Below are 25289 nucleotides of genomic sequence, written 5' to 3' on the forward strand. Positions count from 1 at the left end.
TCTGCAGGCTGGTGATCCACCTGTCTTCAGGCCCCCTGTGTCCCTCCCTGGACCCGGTGCCCTTTTACATGGGTGCTGCCCCCTGGCAGTAACCCCTTTCTCTTAGGGTCTCCCCTCCTCAGTGAACCCTCACCCTCTATCCCCACCTTGCCTCAGTATTGGCTACTGACAGTCATTGTCTAGCCCCACATTCTGGGGCAGACTGCAGTATTAGCCTACTCATCACAGGCAAGGCTGCCCTCTGCAACCTCTAGTACCTGTTCCCAGCCCTGCTTCACCCCAGGTACCTTGTCTCAGTCCCTGCAGCCAGGCCCTTCTTCCTCTTCAGGCAGAGGAAGACTGACTGGGCTTCTGGCCTCCAGCCTTTTATAAGGGCCAGCTGTGGCTGGATTGGGGTGTGGCCCAGCTGCAGCCACTTCCCCAATCAGCCTAGCTTTTAGAGCCACTGCTCTCAAGCCCTGCCCAACCACTTTTTAAACCCCTCAGGGCAGGAGCAGGGTCCACCCTGCTACACAACCCCCACATCAAGAACCCCCCAGGCTCTCCATTGCTTGGAGCAGCCTGCTGACTTCCTCCTCATTCTGGGTCCCCACCATAGACCTCTCTGGTCCTATGTGGGTTCCCCCATCTGTTTGGGTTCCCACATCGGCCCTCCTGGCCCTTGTGTGGGTTCCTGTTTGGGCCTCAGTCTTCACCACCCCTTCCCTGGGGCTGGTCTCGGACTGAGCCTGGTCCTCCAGCTGCCTCCAACTTCTCTGGGGACTAGGCTGCTTGTGCCCCTTGTGGCAGAGGCAGCACAGCCAGTGCCCACCCCTGACCACCTCAGGGCTAGTCTGGGCCCTGTGAGTCCTCTGAGGGCATTCCCTCTTCCGGTGCCCCAGTTCCCCACAGGCCCAACAAGTTTGGAGCCCCCCTGTTAACTTCACAGGGGGCACTCTTGTCTGTCCACAGTCTGTCTCCAGTGCAGCCCTTCCTCCAGGACTCGCCTGGGCCCTGTGAGTCCTATCTCTTCTGCTGCCCTGGTTTTCTGGGCAGGGCCTCCTTGCACTCTCCTGGCAGGCACTCCTTTCAAGTGCCGGTGCCCACACCCACAGCAGCCAGAGCACCTCACTCTGCTGCTTGGCAAGCTGAGCCACCCAGGCCCTCCAGTACAAGTCTCGTTTCTCCACCATTTCTATTTCTCAGTCTCTTAGTCTCTCAATGTGGCACAAATTGCCTAGTCCTCACTCTTGTCCCTTGTATCAGGGACGGACCGCTCATGCCCGCATTCTCCACCACGCTGCTGGTGCTTCTGGGAATTAGCTCAGTCCAGTGTTCTGCAGGCTGGTGATCCACCTGTCTTCAGGCCCCCGTGTCCCTCCCTGGACCCGGTGCCCTTTTACATGGGGTGCTGCCCCCTAGCAGTAACCCCTTTCTCTTAGGGTCTCCCCTCCTCAGTGAACCCTCACCCTCTATCCCCACCTTGCCTCAGTATTGGCTACTGACAGTGATTGTCTAGCCCCACATTCTGGGGCAGACTGCAGTATCAGCCTACTCATCACAGGCAAAGGGGTTTGGACCTGCTGCCTTGGCCTATCCCTGGGCTGCCCTCTGCAACCCCTAGTACCTGTTGGCCCTTCGCTAGGCCACAGCCTGGGGCTTTCTAGGCTGGAGATCCCCAGCTCCTCAGCCTTTTCCCAGCCCTGCTTCACCCTAGGTACCTTGTCTCAGTCCTGCAGCCAGGCCCTTCTTCCTTTTCAGGCAGAGGAAGACTGACTGGGCTTCTGGCCTCCAGCCTTTTATAAGGGCCAGCTGTGGCCTGATTGGGGTGTGGCCCAGCTGCAGCCACTTCCCCAATCAGCCTAGCTTTTAGAGCCACCGCTCTCAAGCCCTGCCCAACCACTTTTTAAACCCCTCACAGCAGGAGCAGGGTCCACCCTGCTACAGTTGGTCAATCCAGATCAAGGTATGGCACATGTGTGTGTATGAGAGAGAAAAAGAGGAAAAGGCAGAAGTGTTCAATAAATATTTCTGTTCTGTATTTGAAAAAAGCAGGATGGTGCACTCACATCACTTGAGGATGATGAAATACTTTGCAGTCCATTAGTAATAGGGGACACCTGGTAAAATTACTCGTATTCAAGCGAGTTCAATGGCAATCAATCAGAACTATGCAGTACAAATGTTCAAATTAACATCAAGTTGACTGAGAACCTCTTAAAAAGAAATACTGCTTAGCTTGATTCTTTTTATTTACCTTCTTATCTTTAAGGCTTTAGGGTTCACACAGGGAGGGGTCTCACACACACACACACACACACACACACACATCCTCCCTCCCCCTACACACACACGGGGAGAGGTGACACACACACACTCCTGTACACCTCTCTTACACAAGGGAGGGGTGACCGACTGACCAGACCCTCCTTGCCTGGCGTTCTCTGCCCTCCATGCCTGTCTGGGCTCCTGAGACAAACCAGCCTCTCCTGATACTTGGCACCATGTCTTCCCAAGGAACACATGGGTCACATGCCCCTGCTCCCCAGATTTCTGCCAGGGGTCACACCAGAATGTGGCCAGCAGCAGCCTTTTGGCACTGTGTGGGAGGGAAAGGATGGGATCTGCTTCCAGCTGCAGGGGAGAAGAAGATGGGGAAGAAATGACCTACCCTGTGTCTTTGAAGAGCTCATCTCTTCTCCTCCGCCGCACTCCTGTATGTCTGAAAGCTGCTTGCCCCTTTCTGCCTGCACATGCAGGGCTTGGCTCCACCTGGCCAGTGCCCCGGGCTGGAGGGTCTTGGGCTTTCCCAGGGCACCAGCCAAGTCAGAGGCAGTGGGGGAAGGAAGGAGCCTGCCAGTCAGGCTGTTGGTGATCTGAGTGCTCCAACCAGGGGCTGATTCTCTGCACAGCACTGGGAGCAGGACACGCCCCACCAGGAGGGATATGGAAGAGCAGCAGGGCTGGGGAGGGGCAGAGGGAGAAGGGGCAAAGCAGGGAGAGGACAGTGAGAGGGGGGAGCACGTAAAGGGCCGATGGATGGGCAGCAGAGGCAACACATAACCAGCCGTCGCCTGGCATCTTTCTGCACTCACCAGCCACTGCAGCTTGCCGCCAGTGCCAGCCAGAAACAGAACAGGGAGCGGGGCCCTGCTGGCCGGGAGCCGGCACGCAGCCAGGGCTGCGCTGAAGGACCAGAAGGGGGAGCAGCCAGCCCAATGGGCTGCATCTTTGCCCCGCCATCAGCCTTGCACACCCATCCCCATTGTCGGCCCCTGGACATCCCCCTCTCCCCCCATTCACCACTTAGAGTTGTAGAAGAAAATCTCTGGTCACTGAGGTTCATTTTTAATAAATCTTGTAATGAGTAGCCTGACTGCAATCCAGAGCCAAATAATGGAAAAGCTGATATGAGATTAAGTCAATGAAGATTTGAAGAATAGGAAAATAATTAATGCCAGTCAACATGGTTTGATGAAAATAGATCTTGTCAAATAAGCCTGATTTCATTCTTTGAGGAGATTACAAGTTTGGTTGCTAAAAGTATAAGTATGAATGAGTTTGCCGAGGTGCCATTTAGATATTAAAAGTGTAATATAACAAACTAAATTTCATTCTGATATTGGCTATAACACTTATAAAATTGGCAAATCTAATTACGTTACCCTCTTTTTATTGAGTCTAGGGAGCTTTAGCTTAGTAATTTTAATGCTAGGTTCTTCTCAGGGCAATTTTTACCTGGGACAGTATTTCTAAAATCAGGACGTTTGGTTATTCTTAACCAATCAACAATTTATTAATTCTATATCCATCTACAATCAGCAGTTCAGTAAAACTTTGGTACAACCAATGTTTTAGGCAGTAACTGGATACAAAAGATACAGTCTTGCAAGCAATTATCATAGACTAGAGGTTGAGGCTCAGCTGTTCTAACACATAACAATACAAATCACCAAGATTTCTTCTTATATTTACTTATGATCTTCAATCTTCAGTTCTTTAGTATCTCTATCACATTTATTATACTTCCAGTATTCCTTCAAGGAGTAAGGATACACTTGTTTTAAAGGCACTTTTAAGGATGTTTTCCCTGCTGTTGAATGATTTGGTCTGAAAGGGACAAGTTTAAAATATCATAGAATCATAGAACTTAAGATCAGAAGGGACCATTATGATCATCTAGTCTGACCTCCCGCAAGATGCAGGCCACAAAAGCTGACCCACCCACTCCTGAAATAATTCTCTCCCTTGACTCAGATGTTGAAGTCCCCAAATCCTGATTTAAAGACTTCAAGTAGCAGATAATCCTCCAGCAAGCAACCCCTGCCCCATGCTAAACCTCCAGGGCCTCTGCCAATCTACCCTGGAGGAAAATTCCTTCCCGACCCCAAATATGGCGATCAGCTGAACCCCGAGCATGTGGGCAAGACTCTCGAGCCAGACACTCAGGAAAAAGACTTTCAATATCAAGCAGTTGCTTAAAGTTATTGTTTTATTGTGTGTTGCTTTAAATCTCTTAGGTTAGTTTGCTTAGACTTACAAAGGAGAGCATGCAGATAGCATTAGTTAAAATTCAAAGTATGATTTCTTGAGGTCTCACTAAAAAGTGTAGACTCATTAAAATAATTTTCAGTTATTTATATTAAAGAACAGAAGGCAAAATACAATCTTATTTGAAATCTCACTACTTCTTTAGGGCTTACAATAGCACAGGAGACATTGTCCACCTATGAAGAGCCAGTTTATTTGTTTCATAAAGGCATACAAATGTTCAGCTTCTAATTTGGGGTGAAAGGCATAATGGCAGGATAAAACAGATTCTCCATGGTATATTTGATTCATAAGGCAAACAGATTTGGAATGGAAACATGTGAACTGGGCTTCTTGGAGTAAACAGGAAATGTGTTCCTTGACATAACATGCTATTTGTGACTGGTTTAAACTCACAGCTTCCCTGATCATCTCTTGATTGAGATTCACTTACATAATGCAGTATGCCACCTTGCATAGGAAGGCAGGGTGTTACTGTGACCCAAGGACCTCGTGATGCCAACTGGCAGAGGGTTCTGGGCTTCTGCCAATCAGAAGTGACAGCACCTATGGGGGAACGCCAGATGGTGGTGGCTAGCCAGAAGGAATTACTGCCAAGCTTGAGTCCTAGAATATCAGGATTGAAAGGGATCTCAGGAGGTCATCTAGTCCAACCCCCTGCTCAAAGCAGGACCAATCTCTATGCAGATTTTTGCCCCAGATCCCTACATGCTCCCCTCAAGGATTGAACTCACAACCCTGGGTTTAGCAGGCTAATACTCAAACCACTGAGCTATCCTCCCCCCCCCCCATCTCCCTGAAAAGCATTGGGATTGCACAAACATTTTTGAAAAGAACAATGAGGACTTGCTGCCTCTGCACCGAAACCATGACTGCCCTATAAATCTGCAACCTAGGGTGAAGATCCCTTATGGACTGATAAATGCAATATCCGAGCTTGAACTGGCAACCCTTCATGAATACATCCATGAAAACCTGGCCAAGGGCTTCATCTGGCACTCCACCCCACCAGCAGAGGCTCCAGTCTTTTTCATCAAGAAAAAGCGTTAAGAAAAAGGACAAAACACTATGCCTTTGCGTAGATTGGTGGGCTCTAAACCATGTAAAGATCTGAAACAGCTTGTGACGGGTTGGATCACAGAAGCCTCCTTGGGGCTGCCAACTGATGTGCCAAGACTACTTCTGCCCCTGCTTTCCCTGCTAGCTTGGGACTCCAGAGCCCTGCCTGGCTGTGCCAGACATACTTGCTGGCCACAAACACAGACCCAGGTCTGAACCGCATCCCACAAACTGCAAGCTTAACTGAAAGCAACGTAAGAAGAGTCTTTAACACTCAGATGCCCAACTCCCAATGGGGTCCAAACCCCAAATAAATCTGTTTTACCCTGTATAAAGCTTATACAGGGTAAACTCATAAATTGTTCGCCCTCTATAACACCGAAAGATATGCACAGCTGTTTCCCTCCCCCCCACCCCGGGTATCAATGCATACTCTGGGTTAATTAATAAATAAAAAGTGATTTTATTAAATACAGAAAGTAGGATTTAAGTGGTTCCACGTAATAGCAGACAGAACAAAGTGAATTACCAAACAATGAAATAAAACACGCAAGTCTATGCCTAATACAGTAAGAAAACGGAATACAGATAAAACCTCACCCTCAGAGGTGTTCAAGTAAGCTTCCTTTTACAAACTAGTCTCCTTCTAGTCTGGGTCCAGCAATCACTCAGACCCCCTGTAGTTACTGTCCTTTGTTGCAGTTTCTCTCAGGTATCCTTGGGGGTGGAGAGGCTATCTCTTGAGCCAGCTGAAGACAAAATGGAGGGGTCTCCCAGGGGTTTAAATAGACTTTCTCTTGTAGGTGGATTACCACTGCACCCCTCCCACCCCCGTATAGAATTCCAGCTCCAAGATGGAGCTTTGGAGTCACATGGGCAAGTCACATGTCTATGCATGACTCAGAACTTACAGGTAGCAGCCATGGTTCACATGCGACCTTGTACATTCTCATGTAGACTTCTTATATGGATTGGAGCCTTCCAAGATCCATTGTCCGTTAAGTGCTTCTTGACAGGGCACTTAACTTGCAAATTCCTTTCTAAAGAAGCTGACCAAATGCCTTACTAAGGCTATTTAAAATCAAACAAGTATACAGCCAATATTCATAACTTCGACGACAACAATGACACATGCATACAAATAGGATTAATATATTCAGTAGATCATAACCTTTATAGAGATATGTTACATGGCATATGTAGCATAAAATATATTCCAGTTGTGTCATATATACATTCATGAGCATATTCCCATAAAGCATTATGGGGTGCAATGTCACACAGGTATCCTCTGCCCTTAATCTCAGAATTAGAAGATCATGTGCAGTCTGCCAAAATTTTCAACTTAGTGCACATCATGTCAGGGGACGAATAGAAGACCACATGTCAAACCTGCCATGAGCACTTCAAATATTTAGTAATGCCATTCAGGTTGACCAATGGTCCTGCAACCTTTCTCAACACTTTGTGAATGACACATATTTAGAGACATCCTGGATCAGTATGTAGTCATCTATCTATCCTGATGTCTAAAAACACAAGTATGTCAGTCTTGAGCATTGTTACCACGTTCTTTCCATCCTGGAAAGACTACAAAAGCATCGCCTGTCCACAAAGTTGGAAAAATGTACCTTTGACCAGTCCTCTACAGAATTTTTGGGTTACATCCTCCCCACAGAGGGTGTTAAGATGTACCGCCAGAAGGTGGAGGCCGTCTGTCACTAGACTCTGCCCTGGTCCTGCTGGGAGTTACAGCACTTCCTGGGCTTTGCTTCTTTTACCAGTGATTCATCCCAGGCTTCTCAGGGCAAATAGCACCCACAACCAACCTCCTCCATAATGCCGCCAAGTTTGTTTGCACACCTGAAGTTCACCATATTTTCGAACAGCTCAAGGCTGCATTCACCAGCACCCCCATTCTAGCACACCTGGACCCAGGCATTCATAGTGGAAGCTGATGCCTCTAATGATACTCTCCCAGAGGCATGGTCCACAGCAAATCTGACACTCTTGAGCCTACTGTTCCCAAAAATTTACCCCTCCTAAACAGAATTATGAAATATTGGATAAAGAACTACTTTAAATCAGCCTTTGATGAGTGGCACCATCACCTCGAAGGAGCCTGACACTCAGTGCAAGTCTTTTCGGACCATAGGAACCTTGAATATCTGTGGAAGGTTCGGGCCGTGAACCAAAGACAGCTCAAGTGGACATTATTCTTCTCTCAGTTTGACTTCATCATCACCTCTCGCTCAGGTACCAGGAAGGGAAGAGCTGACACCTTATCCTGAAAGGAGGAATTCTACCAAGGGTGCACAGATCCAGCCAAGAACTACTGTCTTCTAAAACCTTGCAACTTCCTCAATGCCACAATGCACCAAGACTTGCTTGATCTAATTCAGTCCACACAAACAACTGGGCTGGAGCCCTTGTGTTAGGACATAGGCCCCATTCATGGCTTAAACCTGCTGTCTGCCAAGAAGGAGCTCATCAGGATGAGCCTGGGAGCCTGTTACTCTTGTGGGCAGTAGAGGCAAATGAAGAGGGAATGCAAATATGTCTGGGTTTGGACAGCAGAAGAGAAGGCTCATATGAAGGCTGCACCAAGTTGATGGTCCTGGTAGGGGTTCAAGAGAAGATACTAGGGCTTGTAGACTCGGATGTGGAAAAATGGTGAAAGCCACCCTGCTGGGTGAGAGGATCACCTGGTGGTGGTAGTGGTGAGGAGACACACAACAGTTTCTTTGCAGTGTGCACATACAGATGACTGGAACTGACAGTGGGGACCCATACTGATTCGATCATGGTAGCACTGAAAATTGGCACACGCTGTGATAATTGGCCAATATTGGCCTGCCTTTTGGCAAATGGGTAATTATAGAATCATAAAACCATGGGGTTAGAAGGGACTGCAAGGGTCATCTATTCTAACCCCGTGCCAAGATGCAGGATTTTTTGTGGCTAAACCATCCAAGACAGATGACTGTCCAGCCTCCTTTTGAAAACCTCCAGTGAAGGAGTTTCCAGGACCTCCCTAGGTAGTCTGTTTTATTGCCTACTGTTCTTACAGTTACAAAGTTTTTCCTGAGATTTAATCTAAATCTGCTGTGCTGTAGTTTGAACCTATTGCCTCTTGTCCTGCCCTCTGTGGCAAAAGAGAACAACTTTTCTCCATCTTTTTATGGCAGTCTTTCCAGTATTTGAAGACCACTATTATGTCCCCACTTAATCTCCTCTTTTCTAAACTAAACATACCTAATTCCTTCAGCCTCTGCTCAGATGGCCTGCATTCCATCCCTTTGATCATCTGTCTTGCTCACCTCTGGATTCTTTCCAGTTTCTCTACATCCTTTCTATACATTGGTGACCAAAATGGGCCACAGTACTCCAGCTGAGGCATAACCAGCTCTGAATAAAGCAGTACTATCACCTCCCATGACTTGCATGCCCGTTAATGCAACCTAAAATTGAATTTTTTTTATGTTTTTTTGCAACAGCATTGCATTGCTGACTCATGTTGAGGTTGTGCTCCACCACAACTCCCAGATCCTTCTCAGCAGTGCTGCTGCCAAGCCAGTTATCCCCCATTCTGCATTTGTGCATTTGGTTTTTCTTCCCTAAATGTAGCACCTTACATTTGTCTTTGTTGAATTTTATTTTGTTGTCTATAGCCTAGTTCTCCAATTTATCAAGATCCCTTTGAATTTTAGCTCTTTCCTACAAAATGTTTGCAGTGCCCCATAGCTTTGGGTCATCTGCAGATTTGATCAGTATGCTCTCTATTCCTACACCCAGGTCATTTTAACAAAGATGTCAAATAACTCTGGACCCAAAACAGATCCCTGTGCAGCCCCACTCGAGACCTCCTTCCAATCTGACATAATTCCATTAATTGTTACTCGTTGTTTGCGTTTGTTTAACCAATTATGTATCCACTTAATGATAGTTCTGCCGAGCCTGCATTTCTCCAGCTTATTTATGAGAATGTCATGTTGGACTGTGTCAAAAGCTTTGCTGAAGTCCAGGTATATTATGTCCACTGCATTCGCCCTATCCACCAAACTATTTACAGTTAATGAACTGACCAGTGCCGCAGCATAGCCCCATGCAGGTCCCGGCTGGTGGACACCATGGACATAGAGGATCTGGTGAGGAACTCTGAAGACCCCTTGGAGGGGATGTCCTGGGGACCAGGGTTGTCCAGAAATAATTATAGATTCTAAGGCCAGAAGGGAATATTGTAATAATTTAGTCTGACCCCGGTATAGTACAGGCCAGAAAAATTTCCCAAAATAATTCAGAGAGTAGCTCTTTTAGAAAAAAAAATCCTATCCTGATTTTAAAATTACCAGTGATGTAGAATCCACCATGACCCTTGAATATTGTTCCAATGGTTAATTACTCTCAGTGATAAAAATTTACACCTTATTTCCAGTCTGCATTTGTCTAGTTTCAATATCCAGTCATTGGATCATGTTATACTTTTCTCTGCTAGATTGAAGAGACCATTATTAAATATTTGTTGCCCATATAGATACTTATGGACTGTGATCAAGTGACCCCTTAACCTTCCTGTAAAGGTGTGCATCCGGGGCTCAACCCTCCCCGGGGAGGAGGGGAGCCACACCAGCCTGCTGCTCTTAGTCGCATCCTGTCCCGACTCTTCAAAGCTGAGCAACCGTGCACACAGTCACTTAGGGCTCAGGCCTGCTGCTGCAAGGCTGAGCAACAAACAGTTAGTATAGAGGCCCAGGCCCTGGATCCGGGCGGGGCAACAACAGTCAGAGCTCAGGCCCTCGGATGCAGGGGCTGAGCAACGATACAGCAGTTTAGGGGGCTCAGGCCCTCTATTGCAGGGGCTGAGCAACAGTAGAAACAGTTCAAGGAGCTCAGGGCCCTCTGGAGCAGGGGCTGAGTAACAGTACAACAGTTCAGGGAGCTCAGGCCCTCTGGTGCAAGGACTGAGTAACAATACAACAGTTCAGGGAGTTCAGGGCCCTCTGGAGCAGGGGCTGAGCAGCAATACAACAGTTTAGGGAGCTCAGGCCCTCTGGAGCAGGGGCTGAGCAGCAATACAACAGTTTAGGGAGCTCAGGCCCTCTGGAGCAGGGGCTGAGCAGCAATATAACTAGTTCAGAGCTCAGGCCCTCTGGTGCAGGGGCTGAGCAACAAACAGTTAGTATAGAGGCCCAGGCCCTAGATTAGGGCGGGGCAACAACAGTCAGGGCTCAGGCCTTCTGGTGCAGGGGCTGAGCCCTGGGGTGAGGGGGAAGACTGCCACCCGCGAGTGGGGTGGCAGGGGGGACGCAGGCCCACCCACTCCACTGCGTCCCAGCCCAGGGCCCTAGCAGCGGCTACCACTGCTGACGGTCAGTGGGGATCCTGACCGCAACACACTGACATAGGCACTGGTTGATCTGCAGCCTGACTGGGGTCAGCTGCCCCCGGGCCACTTCCAGTTTCCCCCTCTGGGCCTACCTGGTCCGTGGCGTCCGCTCCCGGGAAGTCCAACAGCATGGGCTCCTCACAGCCCGGGCTGGGGGGTAGATCCGGCAGTTCCTCGGGGAAGTCCAGCCAGGTCTGCTCCGGGGGTTCCTCGGGGTAACAGCAAGGGAGAGGGGAAGTCTCCAGCGGCTCCTCCTCGTAGATGGCACGGGGAAGCTCCGGCGGGTCCTCCCAGTAGCGAGCGAGGGGAAGCTCCGGCCAGTCAGGGCAACTGCTCTGGGATCTAGCGGCTTCCCAGTCCCGAGCCCTCTCGGGTAGGTCTGCTCCCGACGCTGGCTGGGCTCCGACTGAGCTCTGATGGCCGGCTTTTATGCTTCCGGGTCGCCGCCTGACCCTCTGAGGGGTGGGCTCACTGCTCTGTAGCCCCCACCTTCCGGTGTCCGGGGCTCAACCCTCCCCGGGGAGGAGGGGAGCCACACCGGCCTGCTACACTTCCCTTTGTTAAAATAAATAGATTGAGTTCCTTTAGTCTATCACCACAAATCATATTTTCTAATCCTTTAATCATTCTCGTGGCTCTTCTCTGAACCCTCCCCAATTTATCAACATCCTTCTTGAATTGTGGGCACCAGAAATGGACAATGTATTCTAGCAGGAGTCACACCATTGCCAAATACAGAGGTAAAATGACTTTTCTACTCCTACTTGAGATTCCCCTGTTTGTGCATCTGAGAATCGCATTGGCTGTTTCGGTCACAGAATTGCACTGGGAGCTCATGTTCAGATGATTATCCATCACACCCCCCAAATCTTTTTCAGAGTCACTGCTTCCCAGGATAGAGTCCCCCGTCTTCTAAGTATAGCCTACATTCCTTGTTCCTAGATGTATTCATCTACATTTAGCCATATTAAAATGCATAATGTTTGCATGTGCCCAGTTTACTAAGCAATCCAGATCCTGTTCTCTTCATTGTTACCATGCCCCAAGTTTTGGTTCATCTGGAAACTTTATCAGTGATGATTTTATGTTTTCTTCCTGGTCATTGATAAATTCCATATGACCCAGAACTGATCTCTGTGGGACTCCATTGGAAACAGACCCACTCGATAATGATTCCCCATTTCAAGTTACTTTTTGAGACCTATCAGTTAGCCAGTTTTTAATCCATTTAAAGTGTTCCATTTTAATTTTATATCATTCTACTTTATTTAAATTAAAATATTATGCAGTATAAAGTCGAACACCATACAGAAGTCTGTTGCATCAACATTATTACCTTTATAACCAAAATTGTAAGCTCATAAAAAACAAATCAAGTTAGTTTGACAGGATCTGTTTTCCATAAACCCATGTTGATTGGCGTTAATTGTGTTAACCTCCTTTTCTTTATTAATGGAGTCCCATATCAGCCACTTCACTATCTTGCCCAGAATTGATGTCCGGCTGAGGGACTTATAAAGACCCAGTTTTATATGGAACCCTTTGTTTCCAAATTTCTGTGTGCTGTCCTATGAATCTCTGTCTTTTGTTCAATAAATGTATACATACTTTTGCTATAAACAAATCTAAGTGGTGTGTGCTAAGCAAAGCTGTGTTCCAAGGTGAACTATTAAGCAGTGGTGTGCTGTTCCTTTGGAATCAGTGGGCCTGGTAATTCTGTGAGTGTCCAGTTGGGCAGGGACTGAAGACTACAGGGGATACTTGAAGGACTCTTGGGTTGGTGTGTGCCTGTCACTAACTTGTAAAGAGAGAGTGGAGCCTGTGGAGGTAGTTGCTACTGTTGCCAGTAGCAGGTGGCATCAGGGCACTGATCCCAGGCAGACACAGACAAGGTTCACTTATGCTAAGAGCAGGTGGTAGCAAGGTTCCTCACAAACCTGGGTACCCCCAGGGAGCATCACACTTGTGTTTAACTTTTTGTGTGACATTGGAATCAAAAAAGTGCCTCAGACCTGGGGAGACTTATAAACATTCTGAGAGAACTCCATGGAGGATATGTGTTATCAATGAGATTGTTCCTAATTCCTGTTTCAGATTCTGGTACAGCAGCCCAAGTAAAAGAAATTGAACTGCAAGGACGCAGCACGCAGACTGCACCAAGCAAAATCCAGCGTAAAGGGTGGTGTCAGGTATGGCGTGGCAGGGAAGAATGCATCCTTGGTGAACTGTTTGGGGCAGCAACAAGTTCATTGGGAGGCCGTTTCCTGACCCTAACTACATCCCTTAGTTCTGCAGTATTACACAGGTGCACAGGGAGACACACTGTGCAGTTGCTCTAACCTGAGATGTAGTCAGTAGGGAATTCTTACATTCCTGAATTAAAGAAAAAGAGCAGCACGTACTGGTAGTGGATATTACTTCCCCATGGGAGGACAGTGGTCGTCAGCCCCGCACTTGTTTACCCCACAGGGAAAAAAGTATTTTTTAAAAAATCTCGTAAGTGATCAGTTTATCAGAATTCAGTACGCTGTGTGTGCAGTAAGATGTCTTGATCGATGACATTTTACAAAATTGCTCTGGAAGTTTGGGTTTGACAAGATGGATAAATATGGCTGCTCCCTACCACTGGTTGCAGCAGTAACTGTGGCATGGTTCAGAGGACGTGTGCATGCCCCAGATAGCTAATATTTTTAATAGGATCCCTATGGAAAGAATAGGGACGTGATTTCCACCTCATGTTATTGGGGGAAAGGAAGTAGGGAACAGCAGAACAAGGGTCTGTTGATTAGACCAGGGAGCAGAAAGAACATATTGCTGCAGGAACCAGTTTGTGGAAGAATGAACGTAATGCTTGTGTGCCTGCTATATTATCTTCCTTCAGTGATTTATTCTGCTTATTTTCATAGATTTTTAAGGCCAGAAGGGACCATTGCGATCATGTGATCTCCTGTATAAACAGGCTATAGCATTAGTCAAATTTGTAAATTTTACAGTTCCAGCCTGGACTGATTTTAAAGCAAGATGATTGAAATAAATGATTTCAATCATTCGTATAGATATAAACTTGATAACTTGTACATGTCTCGCTCAAGCGGTGACTTACCTTAAGAAATTTCTTGAGTCTTCATTTTTGATATATTAATTTTGTATGATAATATTAGACCATACTTCTTCAAAATATAGTACATGCACCTGTTTCATTGAAATTCCTAGGAGTTTCACCACTAATGGGAACAGGATCAGATCCTATGTAAGGAACATTACTTGAACTAAATTAAATCCAACCACAGAGAGCAGCTTGCTAGACATTTTTTAGAAACCAAACTTTTTCCTTATTAGGTTTATACTTTCAGCAAAATGTTCAGTACTGTGTTATACTGAAATGATACAATATTGCTAGTAATCTATTATCTTGTGAGAGGTCACAACTAACAGTCTCCTTAGGGAGCCACCTGTATGTTTTGGTTTTTTTTTTATATCATCCTTGTCATCAGCAGTATGCATTTCTTAACTGTTTCTTTCTTACTACCAGACCTTGTATCTGTTCATCACACTTTGCACATTTGGCCCATAATTTTTTTAAATTTATTTATTTATTTTATTATTATTTTGACACTGTCAATAGGTACAGGGACACCTTTAGCATATTTCCCCATAGAGTAGTTTCTCCGATCTAGAGACCTTACAGGCTTTTCCCCTAAAATGTCTAGTAAGATAGCTGAGCAGCCTAGACAGGGTTTCTCAACCTGGGGGTCGGGACCCAAAATTGGATCGCCAGAATGTTTCAAAGGGTCACATGGCAGCTCCCATCCCAAGGAGATGGCTGGGCTCGTCTCCCTGTTCCAGGCACTACAACCTCTGGGGTCCCAGCACCACTCAGGTTTGGCCCAGATATTGTGATGACAGGAGCCCGGGTAGGCAAAATTTGAATGAGTGACACTGCAACCCCATGAGTCAGGTCACAGCTCCACTCACAAATTTGGTCCAGTCAAGGGGCGGGGCCAAACCTGAGTGATGCTGAAACTCCAGAGGTTGCAATGCCTGAAGCGGAGAGCCAAGCCCAAGTAGCCCCACAGCACAGGAGCCACCACTGTGGGGTGAGTGCTTGGCAGGATCCAACCCCCCAGAGGGGACAGGATCCAACTGAAACCACCCCAGCGCCTCCGCCCCCGGACTATTTACTGGGTCACAACAGATCATAAACATTTACAAATGGGTCCTGAGCCCAAAAAGGTTGAGAACCTCTGATCTAGACTTAGTATAGCAGTATATCAGTCCCATCACCATATGGGAACTTTATATCAACTTTATAGTCTGAAGTCCCTTGTTAATTTAGTTTCCTCCTTTGGAGATAGCTGGAATACATCTACATAGAGCTGTTTGGGTGGTGGCTTCTTGCAATTTGACAGAGAACCCTAATGGAGCTCAGTTATATGGCACACAGAGTCTGGACACTAAATGTAGCTTCTGTACTCTGCTTTTCCCTAGTAACTGTGGAAAGGCTGGGAGGAATTTGGCTCTAAAAGTAATGAGTTTTAAACTTTGACCAACAAAGCACTTAAGCACATGCTTAACTTTAAGTACAAGTAGCCCTAACATCATTAGTCATTCCTTGGTTCAGGCTATAAAATTTCCTTATGCATTTGAAGTTTATAGTGTGTAATAAAGTTGAGGACTGTACAGAACATAGTTTAAATCCTATTTGTGCTTATTTCATACATGTGAATTGTGCAAAGCATTGAGCTATTGCAACATATTACACTATTTTTCTGTTTAAGTGACTTTGATATGTAATGCGCTTAAGTAACTTGTTATAAATGAGATAAATGGTTGTAAATTTAGATTAAATTGTTAAACAAATCTAATCCTGAAAACAAACAAAGCAACAAACCAGGAGTACCTCGTGTGTCAGTCTGCAACTAGTAGGTTTCTAGCAGTCTGTTCCATTACTTTCTTTTCGGGAAGCTGCTTTTCTCTTGTGAGGTCAAATGATATTTAAAAATAAAGTGAAGATAAACTTCACATGATAGGGAATCCACTGCATCCCTACATAACTGCTTTAATGGTTGTTTACCCTCACTGTTAAGCATTTGTAATTTATTTCTAATCTGAATTTGTCTAGCTTTGAGTTCCAGCCATTGGATTGTCTTATCTTTCTTGTCTGCTAAATTAAAGAGCCCTCTGCTATCAAAAATTTCTTCCCCCTTCCTCCTTGTAGGTACTTGTAGACCATGATCAAGTCGCCACTTAACCTACACTTGGGTAAACTAAATAGATTGAGCATTTTAAGTTTGTCATTATAAAGCATGATTTCCCAACCTCGATTAATACCTTGGGACTCTTTTCTGCACCCTCTCTAATTTTTTCAACATCCTCTTTGAAGTGTTCACACCAGAACTGGACACAGTATCCAATAATAGGCTCCCTATTGACAATACAGAAGTAATGCTACCACTCTGTTCTTACTTGATATTCCCCTGCTTACCCATCCAAGAATCAGGTTCATGCTTTTAACCAATGCATTGTGAGCAGGATGGCTAATGTGGAGACACTGCACCATTGCTGCTTACATTGGTGCAATCAGTTTGATTCAACTCTATAGTGCAAATGCAGCCATTGCTAATACTTGTAACAATATTAGATAAAATTTCAGATGGGAGAGTATTTTTAAGTTAATGGTATCCCTTTAAACTTAGGGAAGGAATATTTTTCCAGTTACATTTGAAAGTTTATATCTAATATGCATGGATATAACATTGTATGAAGCATGTGATAATTACATACTTAGTGTGCTAATAACAGAAGAAAGATGTGATTTGTTTGTTTCTTTTTATAGAAACCTGTGCAGATTAAAACAGAAAGTGGCTCTAGACTCTGCATTTCACCCCCTCCGGAGTACTCTGATGATTTTGAACCTTATGAAAGCTTGAATATGGAGACAAACGACTATCATATTAATTGCTCCCAGGTACAGATTGATTTCTGCTGTGGCATTGTTCATGATCAAATGTGAGTCTAAATGAAAGTGGACTCAATTGCCATAGTTTTGGCAGTATACCAATACTCACTAATTCAAACGAACCCATTATAATGTATATGGCTAACTAGAGTATTTGGGAATGGGTAAAAGTGACACCAGAAGGGTAAAAAATGAAAACATCTAATGTATCATTTAAAAAGCATCAGTTTAATCTAATTGCAGTCTACAACACTAAAATACTTAAATCATAATTGTATGTCTTTTGCATGGTGTCACTACAAGGCAGAATTAAGGGTTCTGCTGAAGGAAAGCTTTCAGCCCTTAGAGTGATTGTCCACAAAGATTCCACTCTCCCAATTTTTGGGTCAAGGGCAAACTTTGTCAGTGATGATTTTATGTTTTCTTCCAGGTCACTGATAAAGATGTTAGTAGTTAAGGACTTTATAGAATTCTTCGCCATATAATTTTGACCGGTTTCCACCCCCATCCACCTTCTGGTTTATGTCCTACCCCATGTCTTCTATTTGGACCTGCACACTTTTGGTGTGGTTGGCCATTTTGAAAAAATATTTTTGGGGAACTTAGGGTGATTTGTATGTGTGGTTTTTTACATATTAAGGTTAGAAGAAAATAGGGTTTTTTACACACTTTTAGAGAAAAATAATTTTATAGGTTTTTAGATAATTTACAAAATAAAAGGATTATCACAAAGTGGTAAAGGAAAAATGTCAGAAAAGAGAGTTTTAAAACTGCACTAAAGGAATGAGTTTTAAAACACAAACATGTTAACAAATCTCTTTAGAGGAAAAATAATCTTTATTTTTTTAAATAAAGGTTATGATGCTGGGCCGACCAGGACTGCCTGCTCTTGCCATGGCTTTAGGCCTCAGCCGAGCACTGACAAATTAATCACTGGAAACCAGTCTGCTTCACCTGTGTACTAGTATGGTTATAATGGGTATTGGACTTATAACAATGTGTTTGGTGTTTAGACTTCAGAAAATTCTTGTAAGATGCTGCATGCATTAACCTCACTTATAATATCTTTATCACATGTTATAAGGTAGTATTTAAATTTTTGCTTTGTATCTGCAAAACATATTTTCTCTGAACTGAGTCAGGAGGGATCATCTCCTGCCCATCAAGAAGGCCTATCAAAACTAAATGGGCCATTGTGGGACATCACAATACAAAGACTTTGGCAGTTCATAACCTCAGCACATCTGGGCTTGCTGCATCAGTTATGAATGTAAAAAGAATTGCTTGAGCCCCGGCATCTCTTTCGTTACAAATTGCCCCTTTAAACCCATGAAGAGGCTATGTGCAAAAGGGCTTGTCCCATCAGCATGAATTCTGGGAAAAAGAAATAAAAATAGCCGACAAGAAAATTTTTCATCTTTTGTTGTTTAGACTCTCACAGGGCCAGAGCTATGAAACAGAAACAAAGATGCATAGGGTTAACCTGGGTTAGCCCTAAAAAATATTCAGAGCTGACAGATTACTACAACTCTGTCAGCTTTTGAAACCAGAGACTGTAACTCATTTGTGTATATATGTGTGCCTGCTTTAACTTTGTAATAACTCATTCATTTCTTTTCTTAGTTAATAAATCCTTAGATATTTACTAGGGTTGGCTACAAGCATTGTCTTTGGTGTGGGATATAAGGTAGAAATTGACCTGGGGTAGGCAACTGGTCTGTTAGGACTGGAAGTAACCTGATTATTTTGTGATCTTTTGTGAAAAGTGACCATCTACCAGTGCTTAATTTGCGCCAGGGCTAAGCACTGGCACCTCTAGATTTGGCAGTTCATAACCTCGGCACATCTGGGCTTGCTGCATCAGTTATGAATGTAAAAAAAAATTGTTTGAGCCCCGGCATCTCTTTTGTTACAAATTAAGCACTGACATCTATCATATAGTCCAGCCTGCTTGAGTGGCAAAATAGACTGGAATGCCCATGGGGACTCCCTGTGACTCCATGGTAAAACTGTTATAGTGATTTAGGAGTTCACACTTGTTACTGGGTTGGTGATATCTGATTATAGAACATACAACATGTTTGAGGTCTCTGCTCTGCTTCTTGACAGTCTGTCCTGAGGTTGGCACTCACAGCCGTAAGCAAATCCAGATAGTGTGACAAAAGTATTAAATATTAGTTTTTAGAAAAAAATTTTCTTTATGCATTTAGGTTATTTTGAAATAAAGTCTGAAAAATAATTGTATGTCTTTTGAAATATGAAAATATGCTTATGAATGTGAATATGATGCAACTGGAATATGCTTTACGCAAAAGGTCTCTTGTAAGGTATCATTACAAAGCTTATAATGTACTGAGTGTGTTCATCCTATTTGTTTGCATGTATTATTTCTATGTCTGAAGTTAGGAGAATAAGATATAAACTTGTATTACTCATGTAAACATATTAAGTGGAAGCCATTAAGGGTACTTCAGAATCAATGAACTGTAAATGACTCTGTTTACTTGCAAACTTTCCTGTGTACGTGTAGGCCAGCCCAGGAAGAATGGAGCTGGAGTCTCACAGGACATGTGACCATGTCACATGATGCTGGAATCCATCTTAAAACTGGTACTTTTCCATTTAGAAGGAGGGCTGGGGACCCAGAGAGAAAAAAAGATTTCTGCCTTGTGCCAAAGCTATAAAAGGGGGTGGAGCAGGACAAAGGGGTGGCCAGTCATGAGAAAGCCCCTGCTTACCCCCTGAGATATCTGCTGGAATTAACAAGGACTGTACTGGGGAAAGGATTGGGCCCAGACTAGGAAGGAGTCTAGTCTGTGAAAGAAGCTTATTGGAACATCTCTGAGGGTGAGATATTACCTGTAATCAGTTGCTTAATGTATTAGGCTTAAACTTGCGTGGTTTTGCTTTATTTTGCTTGGTGACTTACTTCGTTCTGTCTGTTATTACTTGAAATCACTTAAATCCTTCTTTTTATACTTAATAAAATCACTTTTGTTTATTAATGAACCCAAAGTGATTAATGCCTGGGAGAGAAAACATCTGTGCAAATCTCTCTATAAGTGTTATAGAGGGCAGACAATTTATGGGTTTACTCTGTATAACCTTTATACAGAGTAAAACAGATTTATTTGTGGTTTGGATCCCATTGGGAGCTGGGTGTCTGGGTGTTGGAGTCAGGTATCCTGCAGAGCTGTTTTCACTTAAAGCCTGCAGCTTTGGGGGCATGACCCAGACCCTGGGTCTGTGTTGCAGCAGGCTAGCATGTCTGACTCAACAAGGCAGGGTTTTGGAGTCCCAAGCTGGCAGGGAAAACAGGCTCAGAGGTAATTTCAGCACATCAGGTGACAGTCCCAATGGGATCTCTGTGACGGATCCTGTCACAGGGTTAAAGTTACTCCAGGGGTCCGTTTGGCTGCATAGAGGCTCTAATGACTGCCAATGCTAGGTACCCTGTGGAGAGGGTAGGCTTGAAGGTATTTAGTATTTCAGCTGGTAGTCGTGTCAGTAACCAGGAAAACCTCTCTTTGGGCAGTTATTGGTTTTATAGATAATGATGCCATCAGTGGCAATTATGCTAAAAACCCTTTCAACTTTAAATATTATGACAATAATTTTGTGGCCTTATATGTGGATGGCAAGAAGGTGCCGGCTAAACCTCTATAACCTGATTTTGAGAACGGGAACTGTGTGAGGGAGTACATGCAACTCATGCAGGCAACTGGGAAATATGTAAAAGACCGAGTGCTCTTGTTCCATTGTGGTGACTTTGCTCCCACTGTATACCTCCAGCCTGACCAGGAATACCCTGATCGTTATTCTCTGATTAAAACTGGAAACCTAAGAGCAGAGATTTGTTTTTCTAGGGCATTGCCCTCTACAGTCAACATGATAGGGTATGGGGTTTTTGATAACATACCCGAGGTTAATCACAGAAGGAATGTTCTGTTTGATTCTGTTGATTATAAACAACATGTAGTTAACACATTTTTTAATCTAAGGATGCTTCTTTAGATTTTTTTCCCTAGTGACCTGCTTCCAAAGGGTTCTGTGTCCAGTAGATCCCTGGGACTTGTAAACACAACTCCCTACAATTTACCCAGGGAACACTGGCTAGCCCTCTACTTACCCAATCATGGGCCAAGAAAGTTCTTTGACTCCTGTGGATTTTCCCCAGACAGTAACTTTTTTCCTAAATCTTTCTTACCTTTTTTTAAACCAGAGACAGCTACAAGACCCCCTTGCTGTTACCTATGGATATCATTGTATATTTTGTTTAAAGAAATGTAGTAAGGGTTTATCTTTTGATCAGATTTTAAAATTGTATACAAGTTATTTACCAGAAAATGACCACATGGGGGTGCACTCTGTAAATAGGAAAAAGTCAGACATGTCCAGATATGCCCCAAACATGTTTTAGCATATGCAGACTTGTTTGTCATATTGCAAGTATAAAGATGTGCATCAATAAAGCAACCCCACATATTTGATCCTGTGAAGTGTACAGATGGCCTGGTCTCTACAGGCTAATGTGTAATGAAGGCTCTGGATGCATGGGGTTGTTTAGAATCAGGGTTGTTATCCCATCTGTGGTATGTTTGCTGCTTACCCCCACCCTTGCTTCCCCTGGAAACCATAGATGCTTCAGGGATTCTTGTAAAGCTAACTTTGCTCTTTTAAAAAGCTGTTTCCTGCTATCTTTCTTGTTGCTGTTGTGCATCTTGTTGGTTAAGATTTGATGAGCCTGCCAAAGTAAATGAATAAAATGTTTTGCATTCCAGTTTAAAACAAAAGCCTATATTAAAGTGTCAGAGATAGGGACAGGGCATTAATGTAAACGGAAAGCCCACCATCTTTTTACTAATTTTCATTGTAATTTAATTTTAAGTAAGACAAAACCAATGTTTAAAAAAAGGAGGGAAGAAACTTTCTTATCTCTATAAAAGTAGCACACTAAATTCACAGCCTTTATATTATACAAAGCTACCTATTCTTAGTAATGGCAACCATGTTTAACCCCATTTAAGCCATGTATATATATATTCGATTAAAAACAAACTTTAAAATAGTTATTTAAAAAAACAGCCAAAATTCAAGCTCTCATAAGCCAGAAGCCCTTTATATATGCAAAACCCTGATATTTTAATACTGTTTATTATGTTGTTGCACAAATAAAGTGGGTGGTGGCCCGTTTTAATGGGGTCACCAGGGCTGGCTTAGACTTGCTTGGGCCTGAGGCCAAAGCTCAAGTCTGAGGGCTTCAGGCTTTGGTGGTAGGGCTCAAGTTACAGGGCCACTGCCTGGGTCTGAAGCCCTTGGGCTTCAGCTTTGGCCCCCCGACCTAGGGAGGTGAGGCTTTGGCTTTGTCTCTCCCCCCCCTGTCCCCGGGGTGGCAGGGTTTGGGTGGGCTCAGGTTTCGGTCCCTCCCCCTCATGGGGTCCTGTGGTATATTTTGTTGTCAGAAGGGGGTTGCAGTGCAATGACCTTTGATTGTTCTATAGTGACATTTGCCCCTGTGTTTTAAATAGCATTTTATTGTAAGCCCCCTATATTAAGGCTTTTTATATTATACCCTGGCATTCTTTACCAGTAGAACAGTTTTTGTGTGGTACTTTAAATGCAAGCTAAAACTGTTTTTAAAAGGAAAGGGTAGCGTATCTTAAACATTTTTATTTCACTAAACCTACAGAACATCTCTAAAATAGGTCTTTTTATTATGTTACGTCTCAGTCAAAAATGCCTAATGCTGTATTTTCATGTTACACTTTTCATAGTTTATTTGATATAATTAAAAATTGTACGTTAGCAAAAGAACATGACTGTTTTAAACTGAGGGGAATAAAGAGTGAGATAAGTGGGTAGGGGGCAGATGTTGGGTTGTTTCATCAGATAATCACGTGTGGGTGGGGGAGAGGTATGTTTCCTCAGATAAGGGTGAGTGGGATCAGACTTCATCTTGGGCCAGGTATACACTATAAACTTACATCAGTTGCTCAGGGGTGTGAAAAATTCATACTCTGGAGCAATGCAGTTATACCAACCTAATGCCTGGCTTCTTCTGTCAACATAGCTACTGCCTCTCGCAGAGGTAGATTAACTACATGGGAGAAGCTTTCCTGTCAGTGTAGTATTTTCTTCACTGAAGTGCTACAGCAGTACAGCTGCGCTGCTTCAGAGTTTTAAGTGTAGACCTGCCCTTAACCATTCATACAGTTAGAAAAGTATAGCTTCATGGCAAAGGTGCCTCTTTGCTGCAAAATGCTGCTTTCTTAGCATTACGTTTAAATCCAATATAAAAGCATGCTAACAAAAAAAAAGTATTTAGTTGCAAAAGTTATTAGCAATAAAGCTAACAGCTTCAGATTAAAAAGGGGAGGGGGGAAGTGTTTATCTTATTCCTTCATGCAGTTACTCAATCCACCTGTCAAGTATCAGAGGGGTAGCCGTGTTAGTCTGGATCTGTAAAAGTAGCAAAGAGTCCTGTGGCACCTTATAGACTAACAGACGCATCTGACGAAGTGGGTATTCACCCACGAAAGCTCATGCTCCAATATGTCTGTTAGTCTATAAGATGCCACAGGACTCAATCCACATGGCTTTTTTCTTTTTTAGACTTTTATTGTAAATGATGGGAATATTATGTTCACCCCAAAAATCTTCACATTTTACAAAGGATATCCTATAAACCCATTACAAAGTTTAAATTAAAGACCTCCTTACAGTTGTGAATAGGTGCTAATTTCCAATAAATATAAAAGTCTATAAAATACATTACTTTAAGTAAATGTAATAAGGGAAATTGATATAAAGGTTAGACATAGCGTTCATGAAGGTCTATCATTTTTAAAGACAAAGGCTAAAGGCATTATGCAAAAAAAAAAAGGGTAATTTAACTCCTGGTACAAAACTAAAAACAAATAAGGATGTTCACTACATTTACATATTTTCTGTAAATAAAGAAATCTACACTCATGCTCCTTTCTGATTGGCATTTCAAAAGTTTGTTTGTTAAAACTTTACTTGGTTTAACAGCATTTAGATTTAAAAAAAAAAAGGGAAAGAAAAAGTGTGGGGAAAAATAACACTTTTTACCATAGATAAAGCAGCAAACTGTTTTACATAAGCTAGTATTTCTTTTAAGTTAGCCTGTGTGTGTTTTCTATAAAGTGTGTAATTCTAAAACTTTCTTTATAGTTTACAAGTAATAAGTTTTTAGAGACGTTTTCCTTTAGGCAAATCTTTAAAAAGCAAGCCAACACTTGTTCTACAAAAACTTGTGTTATGCAGTGTTTGTTGGTTGATAGCTACACCTCAGTAGTCATGTGGGACATCCTGATTGGTTCAGGAAAATGTATTCTATGACATGGCTATAGAACAGCTTCTGATTGGCTCAGCAAGACATGGTTTGCCCCAGTCTGGCTGACCCCAGGATTGTTGGCATTTCACTAGAGGTCACCTCAGGGGTGAGGTGCTCTTCTCTTCTCTCTGCCATATGGACAGTGACACAGGCATTCTTGATGCTTTAAAACTTACTCTCTCCCTTTAACTTTTCTCTTTCTGTAACAGCCTAAGAGGTTTTGCTTTTCTTGCCTGTTCTATCTCACTTTGTCTTATTTATTTTCTCTAACAATACATGATCTAGATGAGACGCGATATATCGAACTCCGAGAAGTCGAACGCTACCCGCCGACCCAGGCGGGTAGTATAGACGTAGCCTAAGTATATATATTACCGATTTGGACTTTATTCTGCTTGCACATTATAAATGTGATCAAGTCATGGTCACATGTACCTAAGCTACCATTATCTTTTAGTTCTGTGATCACTTCCTCTTTATGGGTTAGGACAAGGTCTACTGCTGAATTCCCCCATGTTGACTGCAACACATTTTGAGTTAGGAAATTGTCATCCATACTATTTAGAAATTCCAGGATGTTTTAGTACTGGCAGTATGACATCTCAGGTTTGTCACTCAAACTGAAGTCTCCCGTGATCACACAATTTTTTCCCTACACATTATCGACAGGTGCTGTTGGACTGAGATTCATTTGCTCAGCTGCTGGATCTAAAGCAAAACACTCAGCAAGTAGTGATCAGTTACTTACAAGTGGGAATCTTATCAGGATGATCTCATCATAGTTGCCTCCAGCATGACTCAATACAGCTTCAACCTCCCTTTGTTTCACAGACTTACTTATAACTTTATATTTTCTTATACATATGTATTAGTCTCTCATTTCCATGTTAAATCTCCTCCCTATCAGTACTGGCTTAGTGTTAGTTCAAACTGGTCTTTTCTAGCTTATTAGTTACTTTCTCTTTTATTTTTCACAGAAGCATGATTACCTTGCAATT

General features: G+C 43.6%; 1 protein-coding gene across 11 annotated transcripts in view; it reads left to right on the top strand.

Annotated features, from left to right (window-relative positions):
* LOC120373518 (katanin interacting protein) overlaps positions 1-25289 on the top strand; it is a 166125-nt gene that overhangs the window by 11857 nt on the left and 128979 nt on the right. For all 11 annotated transcript variants that reach the window (XR_005585566.1, XR_005585567.1, XM_039492036.1 and 8 more), the window contains 2 exons: positions 13070-13164; positions 16812-16943. Coding sequence is in view for 9 of the 11 variants with exons in the window: in XM_039492036.1 (XP_039347970.1) it covers positions 13070-13164; positions 16812-16943 (227 nt within the window). In the remaining 2 variants the exon portion in view is untranslated. The remainder of the gene's footprint in view (positions 1-13069; positions 13165-16811; positions 16944-25289) is intronic.

This window comes from Mauremys reevesii, linkage group 10, assembly GCF_016161935.1.
Source record: "Mauremys reevesii isolate NIE-2019 linkage group 10, ASM1616193v1, whole genome shotgun sequence".
NCBI classification, from domain to species: Eukaryota; Metazoa; Chordata; order Testudines; family Geoemydidae; genus Mauremys; species Mauremys reevesii.